General features: G+C 45.9%; 1 protein-coding gene across 1 annotated transcript in view; it reads right to left on the bottom strand.

Moving 5' to 3' along the window:
* Positions 1–22,132, bottom strand: part of itga5 (integrin subunit alpha 5) — a 56,354-nt gene extending 34,222 nt beyond the window's left edge. The window contains exons 1-2 of the mRNA XM_036947020.2: positions 21,381–22,132; positions 1,977–2,107 (exon numbers count right to left, since the gene is read on the bottom strand). Of these exons, the coding sequence (XP_036802915.2) occupies positions 1,977–2,107; positions 21,381–21,577 (328 nt within the window). The 5' untranslated portion in view covers positions 21,578–22,132. The remainder of the gene's footprint in view (positions 1–1,976; positions 2,108–21,380) is intronic.
* Positions 22,133–22,574: the final 442 nt, after the last annotated feature.

Genomic DNA, 22,574 nt, shown 5'->3' on the forward strand with positions numbered 1-22,574 from the left:
TGTCCATGCCCCTACGAATTGAGGCTGTTCTGAGGGCAAAAGGGAGGGGGTGCAACTCAATAATGTTTTGTACACCCAGTATATATCATTGTATCTACGGTGCATTCGGAAAGTATTCAGACCCCTTGACTTTTCCCAAATTTTGTTAAGTTAAAAACATTTTCACGTTTTCGAAATGGAAACTGAAATATCACATTTACGTAAATATTCAGACCCTTTACTCAGTACTTTGTTGAAAGACCTTTGGCAGCAATTACAGCCTCAAGTCTTCTTGGGTATGATGCTACAAGCTTGGCACACCTGTATTGGGGGACCTTCTCCCATTTTTCTCTACAGATCTTCTAAAGCTCTGTCAGGTTGGATGGGGAGCGTCGCTGCACAGCCATTTTTTGGGCTCTCCAGAGATGTTTGATCGGGCCTCAGCCTCTGGCTGGACCACTCAAAGATATTCAGAAACTTGTCTTGAAGCCACTCATTCGTTGTCTTGGCTGTGTGCTTTGGGTCATTGTCTTGTTGGAAGGTGAAACCTTGCTCCAGTCTGAGGTTCTGAGGTTCATGCTCTGGAGCATGTTTTCATCAAGGATCTCTCTGGACTCCAAATTGAGTTGTAGAAACATCAAGGATTTTTTTTTTTTAATGTTATTTAACCTTTATTTAATCAGGTAGTAAAGTTGAGAACAAGTTCTCATTTACAACTGCGACCTGGCCAAGATAAAGCCAAGCAGTGCGAGAAAAAACAACAACACAGAGTTACACATGGGATAAACAAAAGTACAGTCAATAACACAATAGAAAATCTATATACAGTGTGTGCTAATGGAGTAAGGAGGTAAGGCAATAAATAGGCCATAGTAGCGAAGTAATTACAATTTAGCAAATTAACACTGAAGTGATAGATGTGCAGATGATGATGTGCAAGAAGAAAAACTGGTGTGCAAAAGAGCAAAAAAAGTTAATAAAAACAATATGGGGATGAGGTAGTTGGATGGGCTATTTACAGATGGGCTGTGTACAGCTGCAGCGATCGGTAAGCTGCTCAGATAGCTGATGTTTAAAGTTAGTGAGGGAGATATAAGTCTCCAAGGATGATCAATGGAAATAGGATGTACCGGAGCTCAATTTTGAGTTTCATAGCAAAGGGTCTGAATACTTATGTAAATAAGGTATTTCTGTTTTTAATTTTGAATACATTTGCAAAAACATTTTTTTTTTAATGTCACCGTCATAATGGGATATTGAGTGTAGATTGCTGATTTTAGAATAAGGCTGTAACGTAACAAAATGTGGAAAAAGGGAAGGGGTCTGAATACTTTCCGAATGCACTGTATCGTCGTTGGATGTAGTGACGTTTCTTTTGTTTCAACTGTTTATTTGCTGTTTATTTCCCTACAGCACCTGGGGTTGGGACATAATTGTATCTAGCCTAAAGGGAAGATACCCTTGTCTAAAACACTCCGTTATTCTTTCCGTCCCAAAAAGAAAGACACTAATGACATGCTCAAATGGATCATCTAGTTTCCAGGAACCAAAGTGTCAAACAAAGGAGTACCAGTGGAGTAGAACAGTGACAGATGATCACCTGCCGGGCCACCAAAGCATGGTGGCCATGGACCAGTGGCTTTAAGAAGTGCTTTGAGCGGCTAGACCGGCTTAACTGTGTGTAACCACCCTCTAAAATCTCCAGCTCACAACAGTCGCAAGAGCCTCAAGCTCTCGAGTCACCGGTCAGGACTACATGAGGAGATACGTGGTATGTGTTACAGGAACTGAAGGACAGCTGTCATTATGCTATGGAATCATCAAATCTGCTGGAACACCATGTCTTCACGTGTCAATGTACATGTGTGATTAAGTAAGTCTATGTCATTTATCATCTTAAAATCTAATTCAAATCAAGTTCAGACAGTGAGGAGGTATGTTCAGGACCTAAAGTAGTGAAGTCACACTGATCGTAGTCTGCCAATGACTGGGTTTACCTTGATTGTCAAACTCAATGTTGTGGCACTCTGATTGGCCGAGACTCCATGGGCAGTAGTACACGGACCCGCCCTCTGTGATGTTGCGCTGGCTGGTATTGGCCTTGGGAGCACCGATCACCACACTGACACTGTTAGGAGAGAGAAGAAACATTCGATCATTAAAATGTCCCTATGTCACCTCGACCTAACCTGCTACGTCCCTCAGCAACATAATAGCTGAGGTATGGCAACCAGTGGGATTGGTTCGCTAATGCTATCTGTAGTCTTTTTTGTCATTGTAATTGGTTAAGATCTACTCTTGGTCTGGTATGAATTTTAAAATGCCTTCCACACCTCCCAGTCAACAGTTTTAGCCTGATGCAGAGCCGGTACACAGGTTTTACTGCTCACAAAGCTCTACCCCTACTTCAAAAACATTTTAACAGGTTCCAACGACAGTACTGTTACATAATATTATAACCATGTGTAATTGTTGCTGAAACATGTGTGCATGTGACATTCTCTCCCGCTCTCTCCATCAAACACACACACAATGGAGAGATCCCTGTGGGGCAAATTGGATGTGAAAACAAGAAAGCAAACAGCCTAAGTGGAGTCACACTGTTGTTTCCACAGCTGTATGGCCCTGTTCCTCTAGACAGACCCTAGCTAACCCATCTAACCCTGCAGTAAGCTAAACGTAAAGCCAGGTCTGGGACAGACATCTAGCTAACCCATCTAACCCTGCAGTAAGCTAAACGTAAAGCCAGGTCTGGGACAGACATCTAGCTAACCCATCTAACCCTGCAGTAAACTAAACGTAAAGCCATGTCTGGGACAGACATCTAGCTGCTGTAACCCTGTGGTAAATGTAAAGCCAGGTCTGGGACAGACATCTAGCTGCTGTAACCCTGTGGTAAACGTAAAGCCAGGTCTGGGACAGACATCTAGTTGCTGTAACCCTGTGGTAAACGTAAAGACAGGTCTGGGACAGACATCTAGCTGCTGTAACCCTGTGGTAAATGTAAAGACAGGTCTGGGACAGACATCTAGTTGCTGTAACCCTGTGGTAAACATAAAGACAGGTCTGGGACAGACATCTAGTTGCTGTAACCCTGTGGTAAACGTAAAGACAGGTCTGGGACAGACATCTAGTTGCTGTAACCCTGTGGTAAATGTAAAGACAGGTCTGGGACAGACATCTAGCTGCTGTAACCCTGCGGTAAACGTAAAGCCAGAACAAAGAACCCCTTCACCAGATCCACCAGCAACATGATAAGTGCTATTCGAGATCCTTGGAACGTCCCTACCCTAAACCCTAACCATAATCCCTACCCTAACCATAACCCTTACCTTCACCATTTTAAATGTCAACTTCAATGGGGGTATTCACATCCCAAGGATCCCGGATAGCATGATCCTAAGCAACACGTGGTCTTACAGGTGAGTCTGAGGACCAGCCAACCAGGCTAAAGATCACAAGGACAGAATATTCAATGACGGAGAAACAAAGACAGCCACGGAATCAAGTAACATTTTATTGGTCACATACACATATTTAACAGATGTTATTGCGGGTGTAGCGAAATGCTTGTGAATGAGAACTTTGATACGAACCACTGAACCAGGACTAAGAGCCATGGCTAAATTGACAGACATTTTTTCCAGTAGACAGTCTGGCTGAACCAGCACAGTGTAGCCATTACCTCATTGCGGCTCCAATTATCCTATCACCACTGGCATGGTGCTGGACAGTGAAGTGGGCAGAAGACAGAGGGAAGAGAAGAGGGCAATGAGTGGAGTGGAGCCTGAGGGGTCTTCCTAAAACACAGGAAGAGCCCACCCTTTCCTGCTCCAGGTCAGTCACCCAATGATGTGAGGTAGTTTACGGTACCGCTATGTTTAACATCTTCCCTCAGGGGACAACTACCCAGCAGGGTCCAGGCAGAGTCCAGAGGAGTCACCCTGGACTCTGAAACCAGCTTTAGTCAAACATCTTTGGTCATCCTTGCCAGTGTCATCTTAGTTAGGATTTAGACATTGGCCATGACTTTAATACTTTCTACATAGAATCAAGGTTTGTAGGAGACTACACTGAGAGCCTGGAAGGAGTAGGTGCCAGCTAAACCTTATGGTGTTGAAAACATACTGAGGCCTAACACAGGGCAAGGTCATGAATCTGAGGATATGGATTTAATGTCACACTATTAGCAGTGGTGGTCTGACTGGTCGCATTATCTTTAAAGAGATACAGAGCAACCCAACCAAAATGAAGGGCAGAAATCCATAGTTTTTTTATTTTTGAAGAGGGAACTAAAAACATGGCCATCTGGCTCAAAGAGAGAGAGAGAGAGTTTACCGGTTTCCGGCCGTGTGTGTGTGTGTACTGAGGGGGGAAGCTCCCTGAAGAGCAGCTAAAGGTGCTCCACCTGTAGAATAATGGAAATCCCAGAGAACCTTCGCCGTCACGGATTGGTTCCCTCGTCACATTTCTAAACACACAGAGAAGTTTGGCAAAAATGTGTTCATATGAACTCCATAGCATATTCTTTGGTTCATCATTTGTTGATGAATAGACCACAATGCTGTGGGGATCTGATTTGGCCATTCATATTTTAGTGCTAGTTATGACAGGAAGAGATGACTCCGACGCAAACATTCAGATCCACAGAGAAAAAGTCACCTTTCGCTTTCTTCAACTCCTAGAAGATAAACACATACGTTTTGGCTGAACTTTTGAGTAAGACACTTTCAACAAAGGTTATTCAATATTGCATAATTTGAAGATGTAAAAATTAGCATGAGTACAGTTAAATATTATTATTATTTTTTTTTTTTTACAAATCCTTGTCCAGTGTAAATTCAAACAAAGACAGAGTGAGGGGGAAAAAAAACAAGCCAAAGAAAGTAGGCTTACTACATCTATTGAGAATCTGATCTGAATACAGGCCAACAGTATTCAGTGAGGATATCATTTCAAAGGGAAAAAAACTCAGGAAACAACAAAACGAGGGGAAAAGGCTTTCATCAGCAAACTGGAAACAGGGGTGTGTTTTCACTACCTCACCACCCACACACCCACTGACACCTTGATAGTGATCTGAAAGTATTGTAAATAAGGAACAATTAGCATTTAATGGGCCTTTATCTGGCAGGGGATCAGTCTAGCTAGCATTAGCATTTTCATAAAGGCCAAAGTGTAGTTGGCTGATTGCTGGATTTAGAAATGGCTTTATGTGTATAAGGAGGGAGGAGACCGTCTGGCCTTGTGAAGATTAAGACAGAGCAGAGGGGAGGTGTAGTGGAAAGGGGCAGTCATTTCGGATGCTTCATGCATACACCAGGCACTTTCAAATGTACAGAGAATGTCGTTGACTGTTTTAGGGGGACATCATTACAATATCTACATCAGAATTTGAATGAGTGATCTCAGAGATTCAGAAAAGAAGTAAGAGTTCCACATTATATGTAGAGGTTTAATATGCCAAGCAGGGGCAGATTGGCCTTCTGCCAACCTCTAGATGGGCTGCTCGAAATTGACAGAAAAAATATATATATATTTACATATACAAATAAAACAATGAAAAAGGGTGACATGGCTGATACGGCCCATGTGCCTGTTAAGATTCTAGGATTTTGGCAATATTTTTCTATTATACTAATCTATAATGAGCCTTTGGACTGATCAGTGGGCAACGTCCAGTCCCCCTACCAAGATGGGCCAGCCCTGTTTTCTGATAGGCTGAGCTGCGGTCATGCAAACACACATTCAAAGTCAAACCCGGCATCAGCAAAGAGACCTGCTTCAACTGTCATCAGTTAGACAGCCAAGATCATGGATCTTAAAAAACTAAAAGGGTGCCTATAAATGTGGACTACTCAACTACTCAAAAGCACATTCTACATAGACACCTCACTCAAAACGTCCTATTTATTGGGCGGCAAAAAACATGATTTGGTCAAACATTGTCCTCATGATTCCTGTAATTTTTTATTTCTGAACAGCAACTATATTACAACCACGATATTTGATATGGCTTTGAGATAAACACCCAATTTTTCAGTTTTTGATTTGTTAAAAAAGTTTGAAATATCCAATAAATGTTGTTCCACTTCATGATTGTGTCCCACTTGTTGTTGATTCTTCACAAAAAAATACAGTTTTATATCTTTATGTTTGAAGCCTGAAATGTGGCAAAAGGTCGCAAAGTTCAAGGGGGCCGAATACTTTCGCACGGCACTGTATTACTCGCTAATGATCCGTCTCTGGATAATAAAGTAGACAAGCTCAGGGCGAGGAACTCCTTCCAGAGAGACATCAGGGATTGTAACATACTCTGTTTCACGGAAACATGGCTCTCTCAGGATATACTGTCCCGGTCCAGTCAGCCATCTGGGTTCTTAGTACATCGCACAGAGAGGAATAAAGAACTCTCCAGGAAGAAGAAAGGCGGGGGTGTATGTTTCATGATTAACCACTCATGGTGTGATTGTGATGACGTACAGAAACTCAAGTCCTTTTATTCACCCAACCTAGAATACCTCAAAATCAAATGCCGACCGCATTACCTCCCGAGAAAATTATCTTCGATTATAGTCATAACTGTGTATATTCCCCCTCAAGCCGATACCAGCCCTCAGAGAACTACACTGGACTTTATGCAAACTGGAAATCACTTATCCTGGGGTTGCACTTATTGTAGCTGGGGATATTAATAAAGCAAATTTGAGGAAAATGCTACAGAAGTTCTACCAACACATTGACTGTAGTACTCGCACTGATAAGACATTGGACAACTCAACTTTTCGAAAGGTTTACACCCTCCCCCACCCTCATGTCGGAAAATCTGATCATGATTCCATTTTGCTCCTCCCTTCATATAGGCAGAAATTCAAACAGGAAGTACCCATGCTAAGTTCTATTCAGCGCTGGTCTGATCAATCGAAATCCATGTTTCAAGACTGTTTTGATCACGCGGACTGGGATTTGTTCCGGGTATTCTCTGAGAATAACATCGACGAATACACGGATACGGTGACTGAGTACATCAGGAAGTGCATAGGGGATGTTGTTCCTACAGTGACTATTAAAACCTACCCAAACCAGAAACCGTGGATAGATGGCAGAATTACCCATGGCAAGGTGACAGGGAAATGGCTGAATACAAACAGTATAGTTATTCCCTCTGTAAGGCAATCAAACAGGCAAAATGTCAGTACAGAGACAAAGTGGAGTCGCAATTCAATGGCTCAGACACAAGATGTATGCGGCAGGACAATCACGGACCACAAAGGGAAAACCAGCCATGTCGCAGACACCGACGTCTTGCTTCCGGCCACGCGAAACACCTTCTTCGCCCGCTTTGAGGATGACACAGGGCCAGTGGCCCGCTCCTAAGGACTGTGGGCTCTCCTTCTCTGTGGCTGAAGTGAGTAAGACATTTAAGCGTGTTAACCCTCGCAAGGCTACAGCTCAGACGGCATTCCTTGCCGGATCCTCAGAGCATGCGCAGACCAGCTGTCTGGAGTGTTTACGTACATATTCAATCTCTCCCTATCCCAGTGTGCTTTCCCCACTTCAAGATGTCCACTATTGTTCCCGTACCCAAGAAAGCAAAGGTAGCTGAACTAAATGACTATCGCCTCATAGCACTCTGTCATCATGAAGTACTTTGAGAGGCTAGTTTAGGATATCACCTCTACCTTACATGACACCCTAGACCCACTTCAATTTGCTTACCGCCCCAATAGATCCACAGACGATGCAATCGCCATCGCACTGCCCTGATGCACAACTGAGCAAGAGGACAAGTACATTAGAGTGTCTAGTTTGAGAAACAAATGCCTCACAAGTCCTCAACTGGCAGCTTCATTAAATAGTACCCGCAAAACACCAGTCTCAACGTCAACAGCCTCTTCATATAGTGATGCGGGCTGGTGTGGATAAAATGCCAGGGATGAATTATAGTCTCAGTCTGCCCCTGGGTTCTAGAATGGCCAACAGAAACATGCTGGTAGAGGTTTGGTTTAGGGTCAGAGGGAGAGGGAGACTGCGTGGCAGCCTGACTACCTGTTTTGCGAGTGCAGCAAGGAGCCAAGGCAAGGTGCTAGCTAGCATTAAACGTATCTTATAAAAAACAATCAATCTTAACATAATCACTAGTTAACTACACATGGTTGATGATATTACTAGCTTGTCCTGTGTTGCATATAATCGATGCGGTGCCTGTTAATTTATCATTGAATCATAGCCTACTTCGCCAAACGGTTATTTAACAAGCGCATTCGCGGAAAAAGCACTGTCGTACACCAATGTATACCTAACCATAAACATCAACACCTTTCTTAAAATCAATACACAAGTATATATTTTTAAACCTGCATATTTAGTTAATATTGCCTGCTAACATGAATTTATTTTAACTAGGGAAATTGTGTCACTTCTCTTGCATTCTGTGCAACAGAGTCAGGCTATATGCAGCAGTTTGGGCCGGCTGGCTCGTTGCAAACTGTGAAGACCAACTTCGCCAAACGGGGGATGACTTAACAAAAGTGCATTTGCGGGAAAAAAGCACAATCGTTGCACGAATGTACCTAACCATAAACATCAACGCCTTTCTTAAAATCAATACACAGAGGTATATTTTTTTAAACCTGCATATTTAGTTAAAAGAAATCCAGGTTAGCAGGCAATATTAAACTAGGGAAATTGTGTCACTTCTCTTTGTCACGCCCTGACCTTAGTTATCTTTGTTTTCTTTATTATTTTGGTTAGGTCAGGGTGTGACGAGGGTGGTATGTGTGTTTTTGGCTTGTCTAGGTTTTTTTTGTATATCTATGGGGTTTTGGTATTGTCTAGGTAAATGTAGAGCTATGGTGGCCTGAATTGGTTCCCAATCAGAGACAACTGTTTATCGTTGTGAAAATATGTCCAGATTAGGCTGGTGTAACCGATGTGAAATGGCTAGCTAGTTAGTGGGGTGTGCGCTAATAGCGTTTCAAACGTCACTCGCTCTGAGACTTGGAGTAGTTGTTCCCCGTGCTCTGCAAGGGCCGCGGCTTTTGTGGAGCGATGGTTAACGATGCTTCGAGGGTGGCTGTTGTCGATGTGTTCCTGGTTCGAGCCCAGGTAGGGGCGAGGAGAGGGACGGAAGCTATACTGTTACACTGGCAATACTAAAGTGCCTATAAGAACATCCAATAGTCAAATGTATATGAAATACAAATGGTATTTAGAGAAATAGTCCTATAATAACTACAACCTAAAACTTCTTACCAAATATATTATTTTTTGGCAGCATGTTTTCATGTTGCAATAAATAAAATAAAACTACAGCATAGCCAACGGTTTAATAAGGAGACCTTGAGCAATCTACTGCTGGGAATATTGTTGGGAATGAGTGTAGGTGGAAGCAAGAAAAACGGTTGTGGCTTCTCTGCATCTCCCAAAGGGATACCCACCTACGCCATCAGAAACACACTAACGACCCCAACCGACCTCAGTCTGATTGTTCCAGCATTAAATTCATTGGTTTAGGCTGCTAGTGTTGAGACCAGAAACAGACTCCTCAGTATAAATGATTGCTTCTGCAATCAGCAGAAATGTTCAACAATACATAAGCGAGGCAATAATTCCACTGGTTGCTGCCACTATTTATACAGGGTTGACAAATTAAGGGGTAATATATAATGATGGAAACGGCTAATCTTCCACTGATCTTCCCAGGCTTAACCCAATGGAGTTTCTGATGAGGTTAGAGAGAGGCAGTCAGAAGCCAAATTCCTCTTGCCCCCTTGCCACCCAAACACAGCTTTTTACCACATTCCACAGTGAATGGTCTTCCTCCCAGCTGCAAAGCTTATGTCACTTGAACACTATTATAATTGCTTTAAGCCAGCCGAGGAAAAAACACATTCATATTTTCTTGGCATCCCAGCGGCGGGCCGGATGGCTGCAGTCACCATCTGCAGTCGTTAACCCTGGATGCCATGGGAATGGTATGGCACAGACAGATGCCCAGGGGGCTGGTAGGCCTACATATGATGTAAAGATTGGAAAAAAGGGCAGGAGGACTGGAGCCATTAAATTAAGAAGGCAGGAATCCCCTGGAATACAGTCATGAAAACTGCCCTGGGCTCCCGAGTAGCGCAGCGGTCTAAGGCACTGCATCTCAGTGCTTGAGGTGTCACTACAGACACCCTGGTTAGAGTCCAGGCTGTATCACAACCAACTGTGATTGGTAGTCTCATAGGGCTGCGCACAATTGGCCCAGCATCGTCCAGGTTTGGCCGGTGTAAGCCGTCATTGTAAATAAGAATTTGTTCTTAACTGACTTGCCTTGTTAAATAAAGGTTTAAAAAACTGGAAAGAAGGAAATAAAGAAAACTGCCAACAGAAGAGTTAGCTCAAGATGCACTGTTAGCATGTGGAAACAGTGCCAGGGAAACTATACCCAAGCATGGATTGCTGTCATACCTTGTCCATAGACAGCTTGCAGGGTAAGGAAACCAATATGTCATTTTGTAATTTGGGTGAACTATCTAAGTAACCCACTCTCTATCTGTAATTGAAATGCACGGTATACAAAACTGTGTACTGGACACAAACTTTTTTGGTCAGTTACTATGCTAAATTTCCAATAAGTATTTTGTGTCTATTTCACAACAATCTGTGATAGTGGGTTGGTTGAGGCCCTCTGCTCCACAAACTATTACAAATAATAAGTAGAACAGCCTCCAAAAGCCTTGGTCCAAACCTCAGCTTGGCATGGGACTATCTGAACAAAATCACAAACATGCAGTCACTCAACTAACTCTTCAAAAGAATCTCCTCACAACAAGGGGAAACCGAACTAACTCAAGTACAGTGACTCAAACTGAATCTGTGGGTGGGTGGATCTCTCTCTCTCAGCAGATATTGAGATCTGGCCTGTGCCCAAACACAACGAGTAAACCGTTACAGCAGTTCTCCTCTTCCACTTTGAGGAACCGGCAGTCGCACAGCGTTGGCGGATTGACACAAATACACTTAAGATAATGCATTACTGTACAAGAGGAGGGTCTTCAGTCAGCAATGCCAACAAACTGTCAAATGGAATCGTCACAAGAACACCAAATATGACATTGTCACATTATCACTAGACCAAATTACTGGAGCTATTTATGACTCACTGTGTCACTGTGGAAGGAAATACCAGTTAAATGTGCTGTACTATAATAACGACTTATTTTGGACCATGTAGAGCCATGACACACGGCCTTCAGTCTGACACACGTTCTTCAGTTCGGTCCAAGCCAAGGCCAGACCAGGAGACGGACTGTCTCCCAACTGCTATTCTGTCTGGTCATCCATTCAGTTACACACACACACACACACACACACACACACACACACACACTGCTGTCCAGGACGTTCTTACTCCTCTGGGCCAGACACAGAGGGAGATGATGAGAGTAGCAGTGTCTGCTGGGATGGCTAATGCTGAAAGAGAGAACACTGTACAGAACACTCATTCATAGGCTCCATCCCAAATGGTACTAATATAGCCATACAGTCAGCTGCTACAGTCGGAACCTAATTACTGTAAATGAGGTAGGAACCTGCTCTGAAAATTCTTATTTTGAAGGTATAGATAAGTTTCCTTTCTATAAATTTACCCCAAATTTCCAAAACCAAACTGCCCAGCGACCAGGTTAAAACCTTGTTTGTCTCACACTCCCATTTTGAGTACTGTACTTCACCAGCAGCAGTTACAACAAAAACTACCCACCCACCAATGTTGATCTGATAAACATTCCCCCCTCTCCCGAACCGGATCTTAATGTCACTGCAAAAACATTTCCTCCCAAAGGACGTTAGTTCAGTACAGCAGGAGACCTGCAAGTCAACAGCAGATTCAGATTCTGTGTTTAACAGTCACATGTACAGGGTTGCAGGTGTGACTGCAGGGTACAGTGTTTAACAGTCACATGTACAGGGTTGCAGGTGTGACTGCAGGGTACAGTGTTTAACAGTCACATGTACAGGGTTGCAGGTGTGACTGCAGGGTACAGTGAAAATCTTAGGCTTCGAGCTCCAACCTGCAGGACTAAGTGAAATAAAATAATGAAAATGGTAATAAAAACAACACTAGAAATAGCTCTATATACATAATAACAACAGTAGCAGAGATGAATAAATAAATGTCAATTGGGGTGGAGGCAGAGTAAAGACTGTTTAGGGGGTGGGGGATGACCATAAGGGGAGAAGCATGACCATTGAGGTGGTGTGGGGACCAAATGAAATAAAAACAATACAAATGTTTATTTTAAAAAGTAATAATATACATATTAACAACTGCACCAGTGATGAATGCCGTGGGGAGGGGGAGGGGGTGATAATGTCAATAGGGGGAGCAGCAGGTAAGGTAAGTGATCATTGAGGGTGGGAAATGTGCAGGGGAGCAGCAGGGGGCCAGGGTGGAGTCGGTCGCTGATGTCCCAGGTGCAGAGAGCTAACTACTGTAACGATTCTCTTCTTGTGAAGTAGAGGCGGACCAAAGCGCAGCGTGGTGGTTGTTCATTGTATTTATTGACGACACTATACATGAACAAACTAACGGAAAAAAACAAGAAACGTGAGAACTCAAAACAGCCCTGTCTGGTGCAAACACAAAAACAGGAACAATCACCCACAAACACACAGTGAAACCCAGGCTACCTAAATATGGTTCCCAATCAGAGACAATGACGAACACCTGCCTCTGATTGAGAACCATATCAGGCCGAACATAGAACTAGACCAAAACATAGAAAAACAAACATAGACTGCCCACCCAACTCACGCCCTGACCATACTAAATAAATACAAAAACAAAGGAAATAGAGGTCAGAACGTGACAGTACCCCCCCCCAAAGGTGCGGACTCCGGCCGCAAAACCTTGACCTATAGGGGAGGGTCTGGGTGGGCGTCTGTCCGCGGTGGCGGCTCTGGCGCGGGACGCGGACCCCACTTCGCCATTGTCTCAGTCCGCCTTATTGTCCGCCTCCGTGGCTTACTCACCATGCCCACCCCTCTCAATGACCCCACTGGACAGAGGGGCTGCTTGGGACAGAGGGGCAGCTTCTCGGGACAGAGGGACAGCTGCTCGGGACAGAGGGACAGCTGCTCGGGACAGAGGGACAGCTGCTCGGGACAGAGGGACAGCTGCTCGGGACAGAGGGACAGCTGCTCGGGACAGAGGGACAGCTGCTCGGGACAGAGGGACAGCTGCTCCGGGCGGAGGGGCTCTAGCGGCCCCTGGCTGACTGACGGCACTGGCGGCCCCTGGCTGACTGGCGGCCCCTGGCTGACTGGCGGCACTGGCGGCCCCTGGCTGACTGGCGGCGCTGGCGCTGGGCTGACTGGCGGCACTGGTGGCCCCTGGTTGACTGGCGGCACTGGCGGCCCCTGGCTGACTGGCGGCCCCTGGCTGACTGGCGGCACTGGCGGCCCCTGGCTGACTGGCGGCACTGGCGGCCCCTGGCTGACTGGCGGCACTGGCGGCCCCTGGCTGACGGGCGGCACTGGCGGCGCTGGGCAGACGGGCGGCACTGGCGGCGCTGGGCAGACGGGCGGCACTGGCGGCGCTGGGCAGACGGGCGGCACTGGCGGCGCTGGGCAGACGGGCGGCGCTGGCGGCGCTGGGCAGACGGGCGGCGCTGGCGGCGCTGGGCAGACGGGCGGCGCTGGCGGCGCTGGGCAGACGGGCGGCGCTGGCGGCGCTGGGCAGACGGGCGGCGCTGGCGGCGCTGGGCAGACGGGCGGCGCTGGCGGCGCTGGGCAGACGGGAAGCTCCGATGGCGCCGGGCAGACGCGAAGCTCTGGCAGAGGCGCAGGGCAGACGGGAAGCTCCGGCAGAGGCGCCGGACAGGCGGGAGGCTCCGGCAGCGGCGCCGGACAGTCGGGAGGCTCCGGCAGCGGCGCCGGACAGGCGGGAGGCTCCGGCAGCGGCGCCGGACAGGCGGGAGGCTCCGGCAGCGGCGCCGGACAGGCGGGAGGCTCCGGCAGCGGCGCCGGACAGGCGGGAGGCTCCGGCAGCGGCGCCGGACAGGCGGGAGGCTCCGGCAGCGGCGCCGGACAGGCGGGAGGCTCCGGCAGAGGCGCCGGACAGGCGGGAGGCTCCGGCAGAGGCGCCGGACAGGCGGGAGGCTCCGGCAGAGGCGCCGGACAGACGGGAGGCTCCGGCAGAGGCGCCGGACAGGCGGGAGGCTCCGGCAGCGCTGGAGAGGAGGAAGGCTCTGGACGGATGGGCCGGAGAGACAGCCTGGTACGGGGAGCTGCCACCGGAGGGCTGGGGTGTGGAGGTGGTGACGGATAGACCGGGCCGTGCAGGCGCACTGGAGCTCTTGAGCACCGAGCCTGCCCAACCTTACCCGGTTGAATGGTCCCGGTCGCCCTGCCAGTGCGGCGAGGTGGAATAGCCCGCACTGGGCTATGCAGGCGAACCGGGGACACCGTGCGCAAGGCTGGTGCCATGTAAGCCGGCCCAAGGAGACGCACTGGAGACCAGATGCGTAGAGCCGGCTTCATGGCACTTGGCTCGATGCCCACTCTAGCCCGGCCGATACGCGGAGCTGGAATGTACCGCACCGGGCTGTGCACCCGCACTGGGGACACCGTGCGCTCCACAGCATAACACGGTGCCTGCCCGGTCTCTCTAGCCCACCGGTAACCACAGGAAGTTGGCTCAGGTCTCCTACCTGGCGTAGCCATACTCCCTGTTAGCCCCCCCCCAATAAATTTTTGGGGCTGACTCCCGGGCTTCCATCCACGACGCCGCGCTGCCTCCTCATACCAGCGCCTCTCCGCTTTCGCCGCCTCCCGTTCTTCCTTGGGGCGGCGATACTCTCCTGGCTGAGCCCAAGGTCCTTTACCGTCTAATTCGTCCTCCCATGTCCATACCTCCTCGCGCTGCTCCTGCTGCTGCTTTCTCCTTTGCCCATTACCACACCGCTTGGTCCTGTTGTGGTGGGTGATTCTGTAACGATTCTCTTCTTGTGAAGTAGAGGCGGACCAAAGCGCAGCGTGGTGGTTGTTCATTGTATTTATTGACGACACTATACATGAACAAACTAACGGAAAAAAAAAAGAAACGTGAGAACTCAAAACAGCCCTGTCTGGTGCAAACACAAAAACAGGAACAATCACCCACAAACACACAGTGAAACCCAGGCTACCTAAATATGGTTCCCAATCAGAGACAATGACGAACACCTGCCTCTGATTGAGAACCATATCAGGCCGAACATAGAACTAGACCAAAACATAGAAAAACAAACATAGACTGCCCACCCAACTCACGCCCTGACCATACTAAATAAATACAAAAACAAAGGAAATAGAGGTCAGAACGTGACAACTACACTACACTACTGTTTAGTATTCGTGACAGGGTGAAAGCAGCACTGGTGAATACATTTCACATTTTGGTAATTTAGCAGATGCTCTTATCCAGAGTGACTTAGTCAGTGCAGTCTGCCAGTCCTCTGTACTCTAACATACAGTGACACTGATGTTTGAAATATGGGTGGATTTTCCCATTCGTCTTCATGCATTCCGTGGCTCTGATACAGGGTAGTTAACGATGAACAGGGATTCAGATACCCTCAGTTCCATTGTAAAACAAATACATCTGTGGTTTGGATTGCTTTAGACTTGATTGATTTGTGATTATGGGCTGATTTGTGATTATGGGCTCAATGTTAATGGGGCGGCAGGTGGCCTAGTGGTTAGAGCGTTGGACTAGTAACTGAAAGGTTGCAAGATCGAATCCCCGAGCTGACAAGGTAAAAATCTGTCATTCTGCCCCTGAACAAGGCAGTTCCAAGGCTGTTCCTAGACTGTCATTGAAAATAAGAATTTGTTCTTAACTGACTTGCCTAGTTATATAAAGGTGTAAAAAAAATCTCAATGAATCATCCTCATATTATGTAGGTGTTCCATGCTGGTGAGGATCTTAGAGAGTGCTGGAAATTAGCCATAAAATCCATTGTGCAGGGAGTCTCTTTCTAAGCACATTCAGCAAAACCACCAGCAATGTCATTTCACTGCACAAGTGGCAAGTTGGTCATTTCAAACATGGAGCTGAGGTTAGAGAGACTATATTTTCCTGATGCCAAATTGCAACCCACCCCCAGCCCGGAAAAAAAAAACCTAGTCACAGACCCCAAAAACACAATGAGGGATGTTTTTAACACCAGGTCATTCACACCTCTCCACAGTGACCACCAAGGGGGGGGGTCCAGTTCTTTATACCTCTAAAGGGAAAGACACTGGGGCTGACGGAAGGAGAGTCACACAGCCATCCCTCTGATCCCCTCTCATTCACCACAGCTGTCTGGACACAAACTGTCTCTGTTGTCTCCCTTGTGCAAACATTGACCGTGAGAGTAGCAGCATTGTGGTCAATTCCATTTCGCACGCACACACACACACACACACACACACACACACACACACACGCTCTACAAACACACAAGCATTGTATAATTGTAATATTGTAAATATTATATTAAAGTTGTAATAGAGTAATAATGTAATTTTGTTTATGATGTAGACTGTTGTTTTCATGTAATTGTGTTATTCCTGTGTGGACCCCAGGAAGAGTAATGGGAATCCTAATAAATACTAAAATAGTCATTCAAGATTTGAATCTGAACTGGAATGATGGCAATAACTCTATTTTGATTCCAATGTTTGGTCTGGCTAGATCCATTTCCCCCAAAAGGAGAGTGCCATTGCAAGTCTGTACAATGAATGGAGTCCCTTTTTGACCCTAATAGGGCAAAAGAAACCAGGACTGCTGTCAGTTAAAGATTCCTGGGGTGTTTCAGGGCCCCAGTCAGCAGGCTAAGCATGTCCCCATTAACCTTTAAAACAACACACTGGGGCAGCAGGTAGCCTTGAGGTTAGAGCGTTGGGCCAGAAAACCGAAAGTTTGCTGGTTTGAATACCAGGGCTGACAAAGTGAAAAATATATAAATGTCACTGTGCCCTTGAGCAAGGCATTCCCTGGCGGAGTTGGGATATGCAAAAATACGCATTTTTATTACACACTTGTGTGTAACAGGACAAATATAAGCACCCCCAAATTATTATTATAATACAGAATGACCAGACCAACCTCACAGGCCCGAAGCGAGAACAGAGAAAGACTCAAATAGGCCTTTTAAAAAGGGAATAAATAAATAAAGAACATGGGAGTCACATGGAAAGTTTCTCAGATGGAAAACAGCAAACATTCACACAAAGAGCCCCATTGTCCAACACAGAGGGCCATGAAAAGCAGCTAATCGCAGAGCAGAGAACCTGAGTGAAGAATACCTTGGCAACCCAAATATACAGGCCCAATTTAAACAACGTCCACCCCTCACACGAACTGTAATTTATAAACAGCAACTCACAAAAGAAAATAGCAAAAATGAAAACAATACCAGAAATCTGCTTGATCATATGGTGAGGCAGACAGTGCAGACACAGAAAATATTTCTGTTTTAGCAGCTAACACAGCCCCTGGTCCAGTATTAATATTGGTTTAGCAAAAACCTTATTTAAGAGGGTAAACTCCAGGAAAGTGACCAACATGAACGATGACCTGACCTCGATCTGGGTACGACACAGTTAAACCATCCATGATCTAATGGAGAACACCACCAAGCCCATCTCAAACACGTGGTATCCATGACTAAATATCTCCTTATGACTGCCTTCCAATGCAATCTGTACATACACTACACCAGACCCACAAGAAAGACAGAGACAGACAGACCCCATTCTGCTCAGCCCACAACATTTGTGATTCCCAGAGGATTTATTTATTTGGGTCACCATTAGCTTTTTGCAGATGCTACTCTTCCTAGGGTTCACATTATCTCACTTCATCCAAGTTAAAATTGTCTCTTGACATATCGCCCTTTCTCGATGGACAGGACTACCTGCTGTTATTGAAGTAAATAACATAAATATACGGTCCAGAAGCAGACATCGATCAGTCCAGACAGAGACACTCCCGGACCGCTAGGCCTGTCATCTATAGTCTGACCTCTGACCTCAGCCATGTTAACAGTCCACACCCTGAATCCCCGTCTGGCTCCAGAAACAGGGAAGGAGGAATGTGCAGTTCTGCTGCTGCTGGATGGACGGAGAGGTATCAAGCAGTTTTCCTCCTCAGCCCGGTGGATCTGCTGTGGCCTCGCTGAGATTCATAGAGCCAAGTCAGGTTGAGGAGGAGACCTGTCCTGACAAGGCCCCATACTGTGCTGCTACTTCTCTCTGTAGACTCTACATACAGGGGACCATAAATAAAGTCTCGCCGGTGTCTAACTGACAGGGGCCCTCACACACAGTTCATGAACCCTATTCTCAGGCGGTCTACCACGGTGGTCTCAGTGCAGGGCTAGTGTCCTCTCTGTCCGCTAGCCTATTTCATTCTATTAGAACAGGCCAGGGGGCATGACAGGAATCAGACACACATACACTCATGGAGCCACGCTATCAGTGACACAGAAAGTCTGTCTGTGTGTAGTAGTGTGGGAGATGAATGTATGAGTACACTCTGTCCCGCCCTTTCTCACTTTTGTGTGTTTCGGTAGGCCTATGCTACTGTTGAGGCTCCTAAATAAAACAGAGAGAGAGAGAGGGAGAGAGAGAGAGAGACGATAGAGATAGGAGTCTTCAAACAGCTGGCCATGAGAGGAGTCTTTGGCATGTGCTTTATGTTTTACAGAGAAGAGTTTATCCTACAGGTACAGGTCAGAGGTGCTGTGTGTAAATCTTGCATCAGGCACAGAGAACATCCTTCCCCATCCCAGACAGAGACTGACCTCACCCATGGATTCCAGCTACTCCTGTACTAGCCACAACATGGGCGACAGTCTGATAACTAATAAAACTTCACGGAGAAGAAGACGAGTGACAACTGGAAACGTATGTTTCTGTTTCCTGCTGGATTATGTTTCTGACGTGTGAAATGTGGGGGAAAAATTCAATGATTTAGTCAAAGATAGATTTTTGAGACCAGGTTTAAACTTGTGTCTGATTTGGCAAGCATCTGAACAGTAGCATTAGTGAGAGTACAAGACAGTGGGTAGATATATGCTAAATTTAGTATCCCCCTCATGCAGACATGTTCTTCACCAACCCATTGTCTTAGCTCTCCTCCCCCTAGCCATGACGTCTCCGCTGTTAAAAGTTCAGATGAAGTCATCGACCAGAGAAATGACTGCTGTTCTAGCTGCTGCTGTGACTTCATTCACGGGACGGGGGGTGGGGGTAAATGAAAGAAAAGACCCTGCAGAATTACATCAGACCAGAGGAAGGGGGCAAAGAGGGAGGTGTAGGGGATTTAATACACTCTTGACACAGACTGCCAGCCCCACGTCATAAATCATAGTGTTCCTAGACGTAGAGCCCCTGCCTGGTAGAAAAATATAGACCAATGGCAGCAGCGCCTTAAAGGAGTGAGTGAGGAGGAGAATCCCACCCTGTCTGTGTCTGAACTGTAGTCGAAGGAACTAGTGAAGTGGGGAGGAGAAACTGGAGCCACTGGCGGCCCACTCGGCACAAAGCCCCTCTCCTAAACCCCTGGCTGGCTGGCGAGACAGTAAAAAAACACAGCCAGCCAGGATGTCTGATTGTGTCTGGCCGCAGTGGCCCGGCTAGCTGCTAGCTTCACTTTGGATAATGATTATTACAATTACAGGGCAGACAGCTAGGTCCAGGCTGAGTCGCTGACACTGCATACTGATGAGTGGTGGTCGACTCAGTCAAAGCAATCTTATTCTGACACACATAGCCCCAGGATGGCAGCGACACAGCTGTGAATCTGCCAGCATGTCATTTACTTCCCTCATGCTGCATTCCTACTGATATAAGAGCTGTTGTTGCTATGGTTATTGATACAAAGACCAGATGTTGTCATTTGCTGGATGTCATTGTGGCCGTCCGGGCACCTTCCATCATCAACTATGTCTGTCTTCAGACTATCTATCAGTCCATTTACCTGACCACATATCAACTGTGTTGCTCCAGTAGTCTGTTTACCCCGTAATAAGTCTGGACTAAGCTCTAAGCCCTTCTTAATGAGTGATCTCAGCAGCAATATAGACGGGACTGATGTGATGGAGCCACTGCATGCCAGGACGCTGAGATAATAGTCACAGCATGTTTGTGACACAGACACAGAGATCACATTCCCATAATGCCAAGCGACATAACACTAAATTGCACAGGAGCATTTCAGAGTAAGACCAATAAGTCTGGTATGGAGGAAGAGGTGGATGGTGATCACATCAAAATAACAGAGTTGGGGTAAAGCTGCTTCTAATTGGCTCTTTGTTTGACATTTAGAGCCAGTGAGAGATTAGAGGTCAGAATGAAATCCAATTTTAGGACAATGAGATTACAGTTTAAAGACTATTATATGAAAAGGTTTTCCCAAATATGGCACAAATGTCATCTTTATTGAGTTTAATCTCAGCTTGATGTTCACTTTTGATCCTATATGTTTATATTCTATAGCATTCTAATAGAGTACCCATAGAATTATCACAGTTACTAATGTTACCTAAATTATAGAGACCAGCTTTCCAACTAAAGGCTTCAGGCTCTCCTGCTTGCAGAACACACTTTTTTTTAGGTGTAATTTGTGTAAATTGGGTTATAAAGAAAATCGGCCTGTTAAACCCAAATTGTTCAGTTTTACCTTAGACAAAACACACACACTGGATACCTCACAGAGGCCGACTGGTTTAAAGGGGTTGACACAGGTAGACCCATGCAACAGAGTGATCTTGAAATCTCAACGGCTGAGATGAACTAAAATGGAAGATGCCCTGACGGTTTTCTATTAAAACTGATGGGTGTGCGCGCTGAAGTCTTAATGAGGTATGATAACAAGTGTACATCTTAGCAAAATTGTTGTTTTTTGAGGCCATTTAGTTACAATTGAAGCTGTAGTTAATTGCCACTGACATATAAAGGAAATAATGTGGCCAACACACTGACTAAAACACTTTTTCTAATAGGAAAGTTTGCGCTTTATACAGAGGCACGGGCCATTCCGAATTCTAATATAGGGTGGTCACTCACTGGTCAAGTTATTAGATAAGGACCTTTCTTCAGTGCGCGTGAAGAAAGGATGGATTTCTAACCAAAATCAAAGAGAACATCTAATTCAATGTGCAATTACCATATATATTAATTGGATTTATGAAATGTAGGCTATTGTAAAATATTTTGTTGATAGGCTATTTGCGTGAACCCGAGAATTAACACTCTAAACTCCTTGGATCATATTTGCCACTTGGATCCTATAATGAAATCTACCAACAAATGCCTCATTTCTCCCACCATGTTTGCAGTAACTTGCCAAATGACTTCCAAATTAGAAAGAAAAAACGTACCTTGAGGAATTGGTCAAGTAAAATTCAACGGAATATCCAAAGTAGCTCCCATTAGGTCCGCTGTAGACCGTGGGGTTTTCCACGTCCAAGTTGAACGCAGCACACAACTGTAGGATTATTATCAGACAAACCCCAATGCAGCAGAATGGGTAGTTCACTTCTCCCGGCTTCTCCGAACGGTATCTTCTGGAACCCATTCTATTTCTAAATGAATCCACTAAAATGTGTTTTGTTTTAATCAACACCTGAGTTGCTCTAATGTTTTCAGATCCGTAGAGCTTGTGGAGTGGTTGTTGTACCTATTTATCTAAACTGCATTCCTTGAAACTAAAACTCGCTGTATATATCTCCTAAATGCTCAGTCAGCTTCTTCCCTCGGCGTCCTCGCCGCTCGCTGTCCCTCACTACGCTCGCTCTGCAACTAATTGAGGGAACATTGAAAGGAGGTAGTTCCTCGACTCGTGACAACTTTAGGAGAGGTGGAGCTCTTGATTCACAAAAAGACAGACAGAAGAGAAAACTAGTGTATAACTTCAGTGGGCTACACTCAGAACCGATTCATCTGCATGTTACAGCATCCTAGAAGATTCCGGAGAAATTTTCCCGAACTGGGTGTTCTGATTGTTTCATTCTCACCATGGCGCGCTGCCATCATTTGCATTCAATCGTTCCGAATAAGGGGTTTAGTCTGATAAAGACATGGTTGCGTGCCTGTCTGACCTAAACCGTTTCTACCTGGGTCGTACTGAGATACAGAGAGAGAGAGCAAGACAGGTCGATGATAACCAGATATATTATTAACTGGCTGAACAGTGGACACAGAGTAACATCAAAGGTCCTTATGATCCAATAGTATCTTATATCTCTCTGGGCTGTGACCTATTCCTGATAGGCCGTGGAATTAAGTGACAATAGTGGTTATTTACCAAGACCCGTTTCTTGAGGTACAAAGGCATTTGATGATTATTTGTGGCAGCTAGGAATGCAGATTGCTTACATTATTTCAAAACGGAATCATTACAGATCAAGGTTGTAGAGAAAGCTGTGATTCTAGGCCCTGATGATCATAATAGCCATGTATCAGCCTCTTTTAACATGAGTGGTATCACAAAGTCTGGGCTGCATATGTTTTCTATTAGTTGAATTGTGTTATGTGATCAGCATGAGGTTCTCTCCCAGGGTGTGGGAACTATG

This window comes from Oncorhynchus mykiss, chromosome 16 (assembly GCF_057628025.1).
Source record: "Oncorhynchus mykiss isolate SJ-2025 chromosome 16, ASM5762802v1, whole genome shotgun sequence".
Taxonomy (NCBI): Eukaryota; Metazoa; Chordata; class Actinopteri; order Salmoniformes; family Salmonidae; genus Oncorhynchus; species Oncorhynchus mykiss.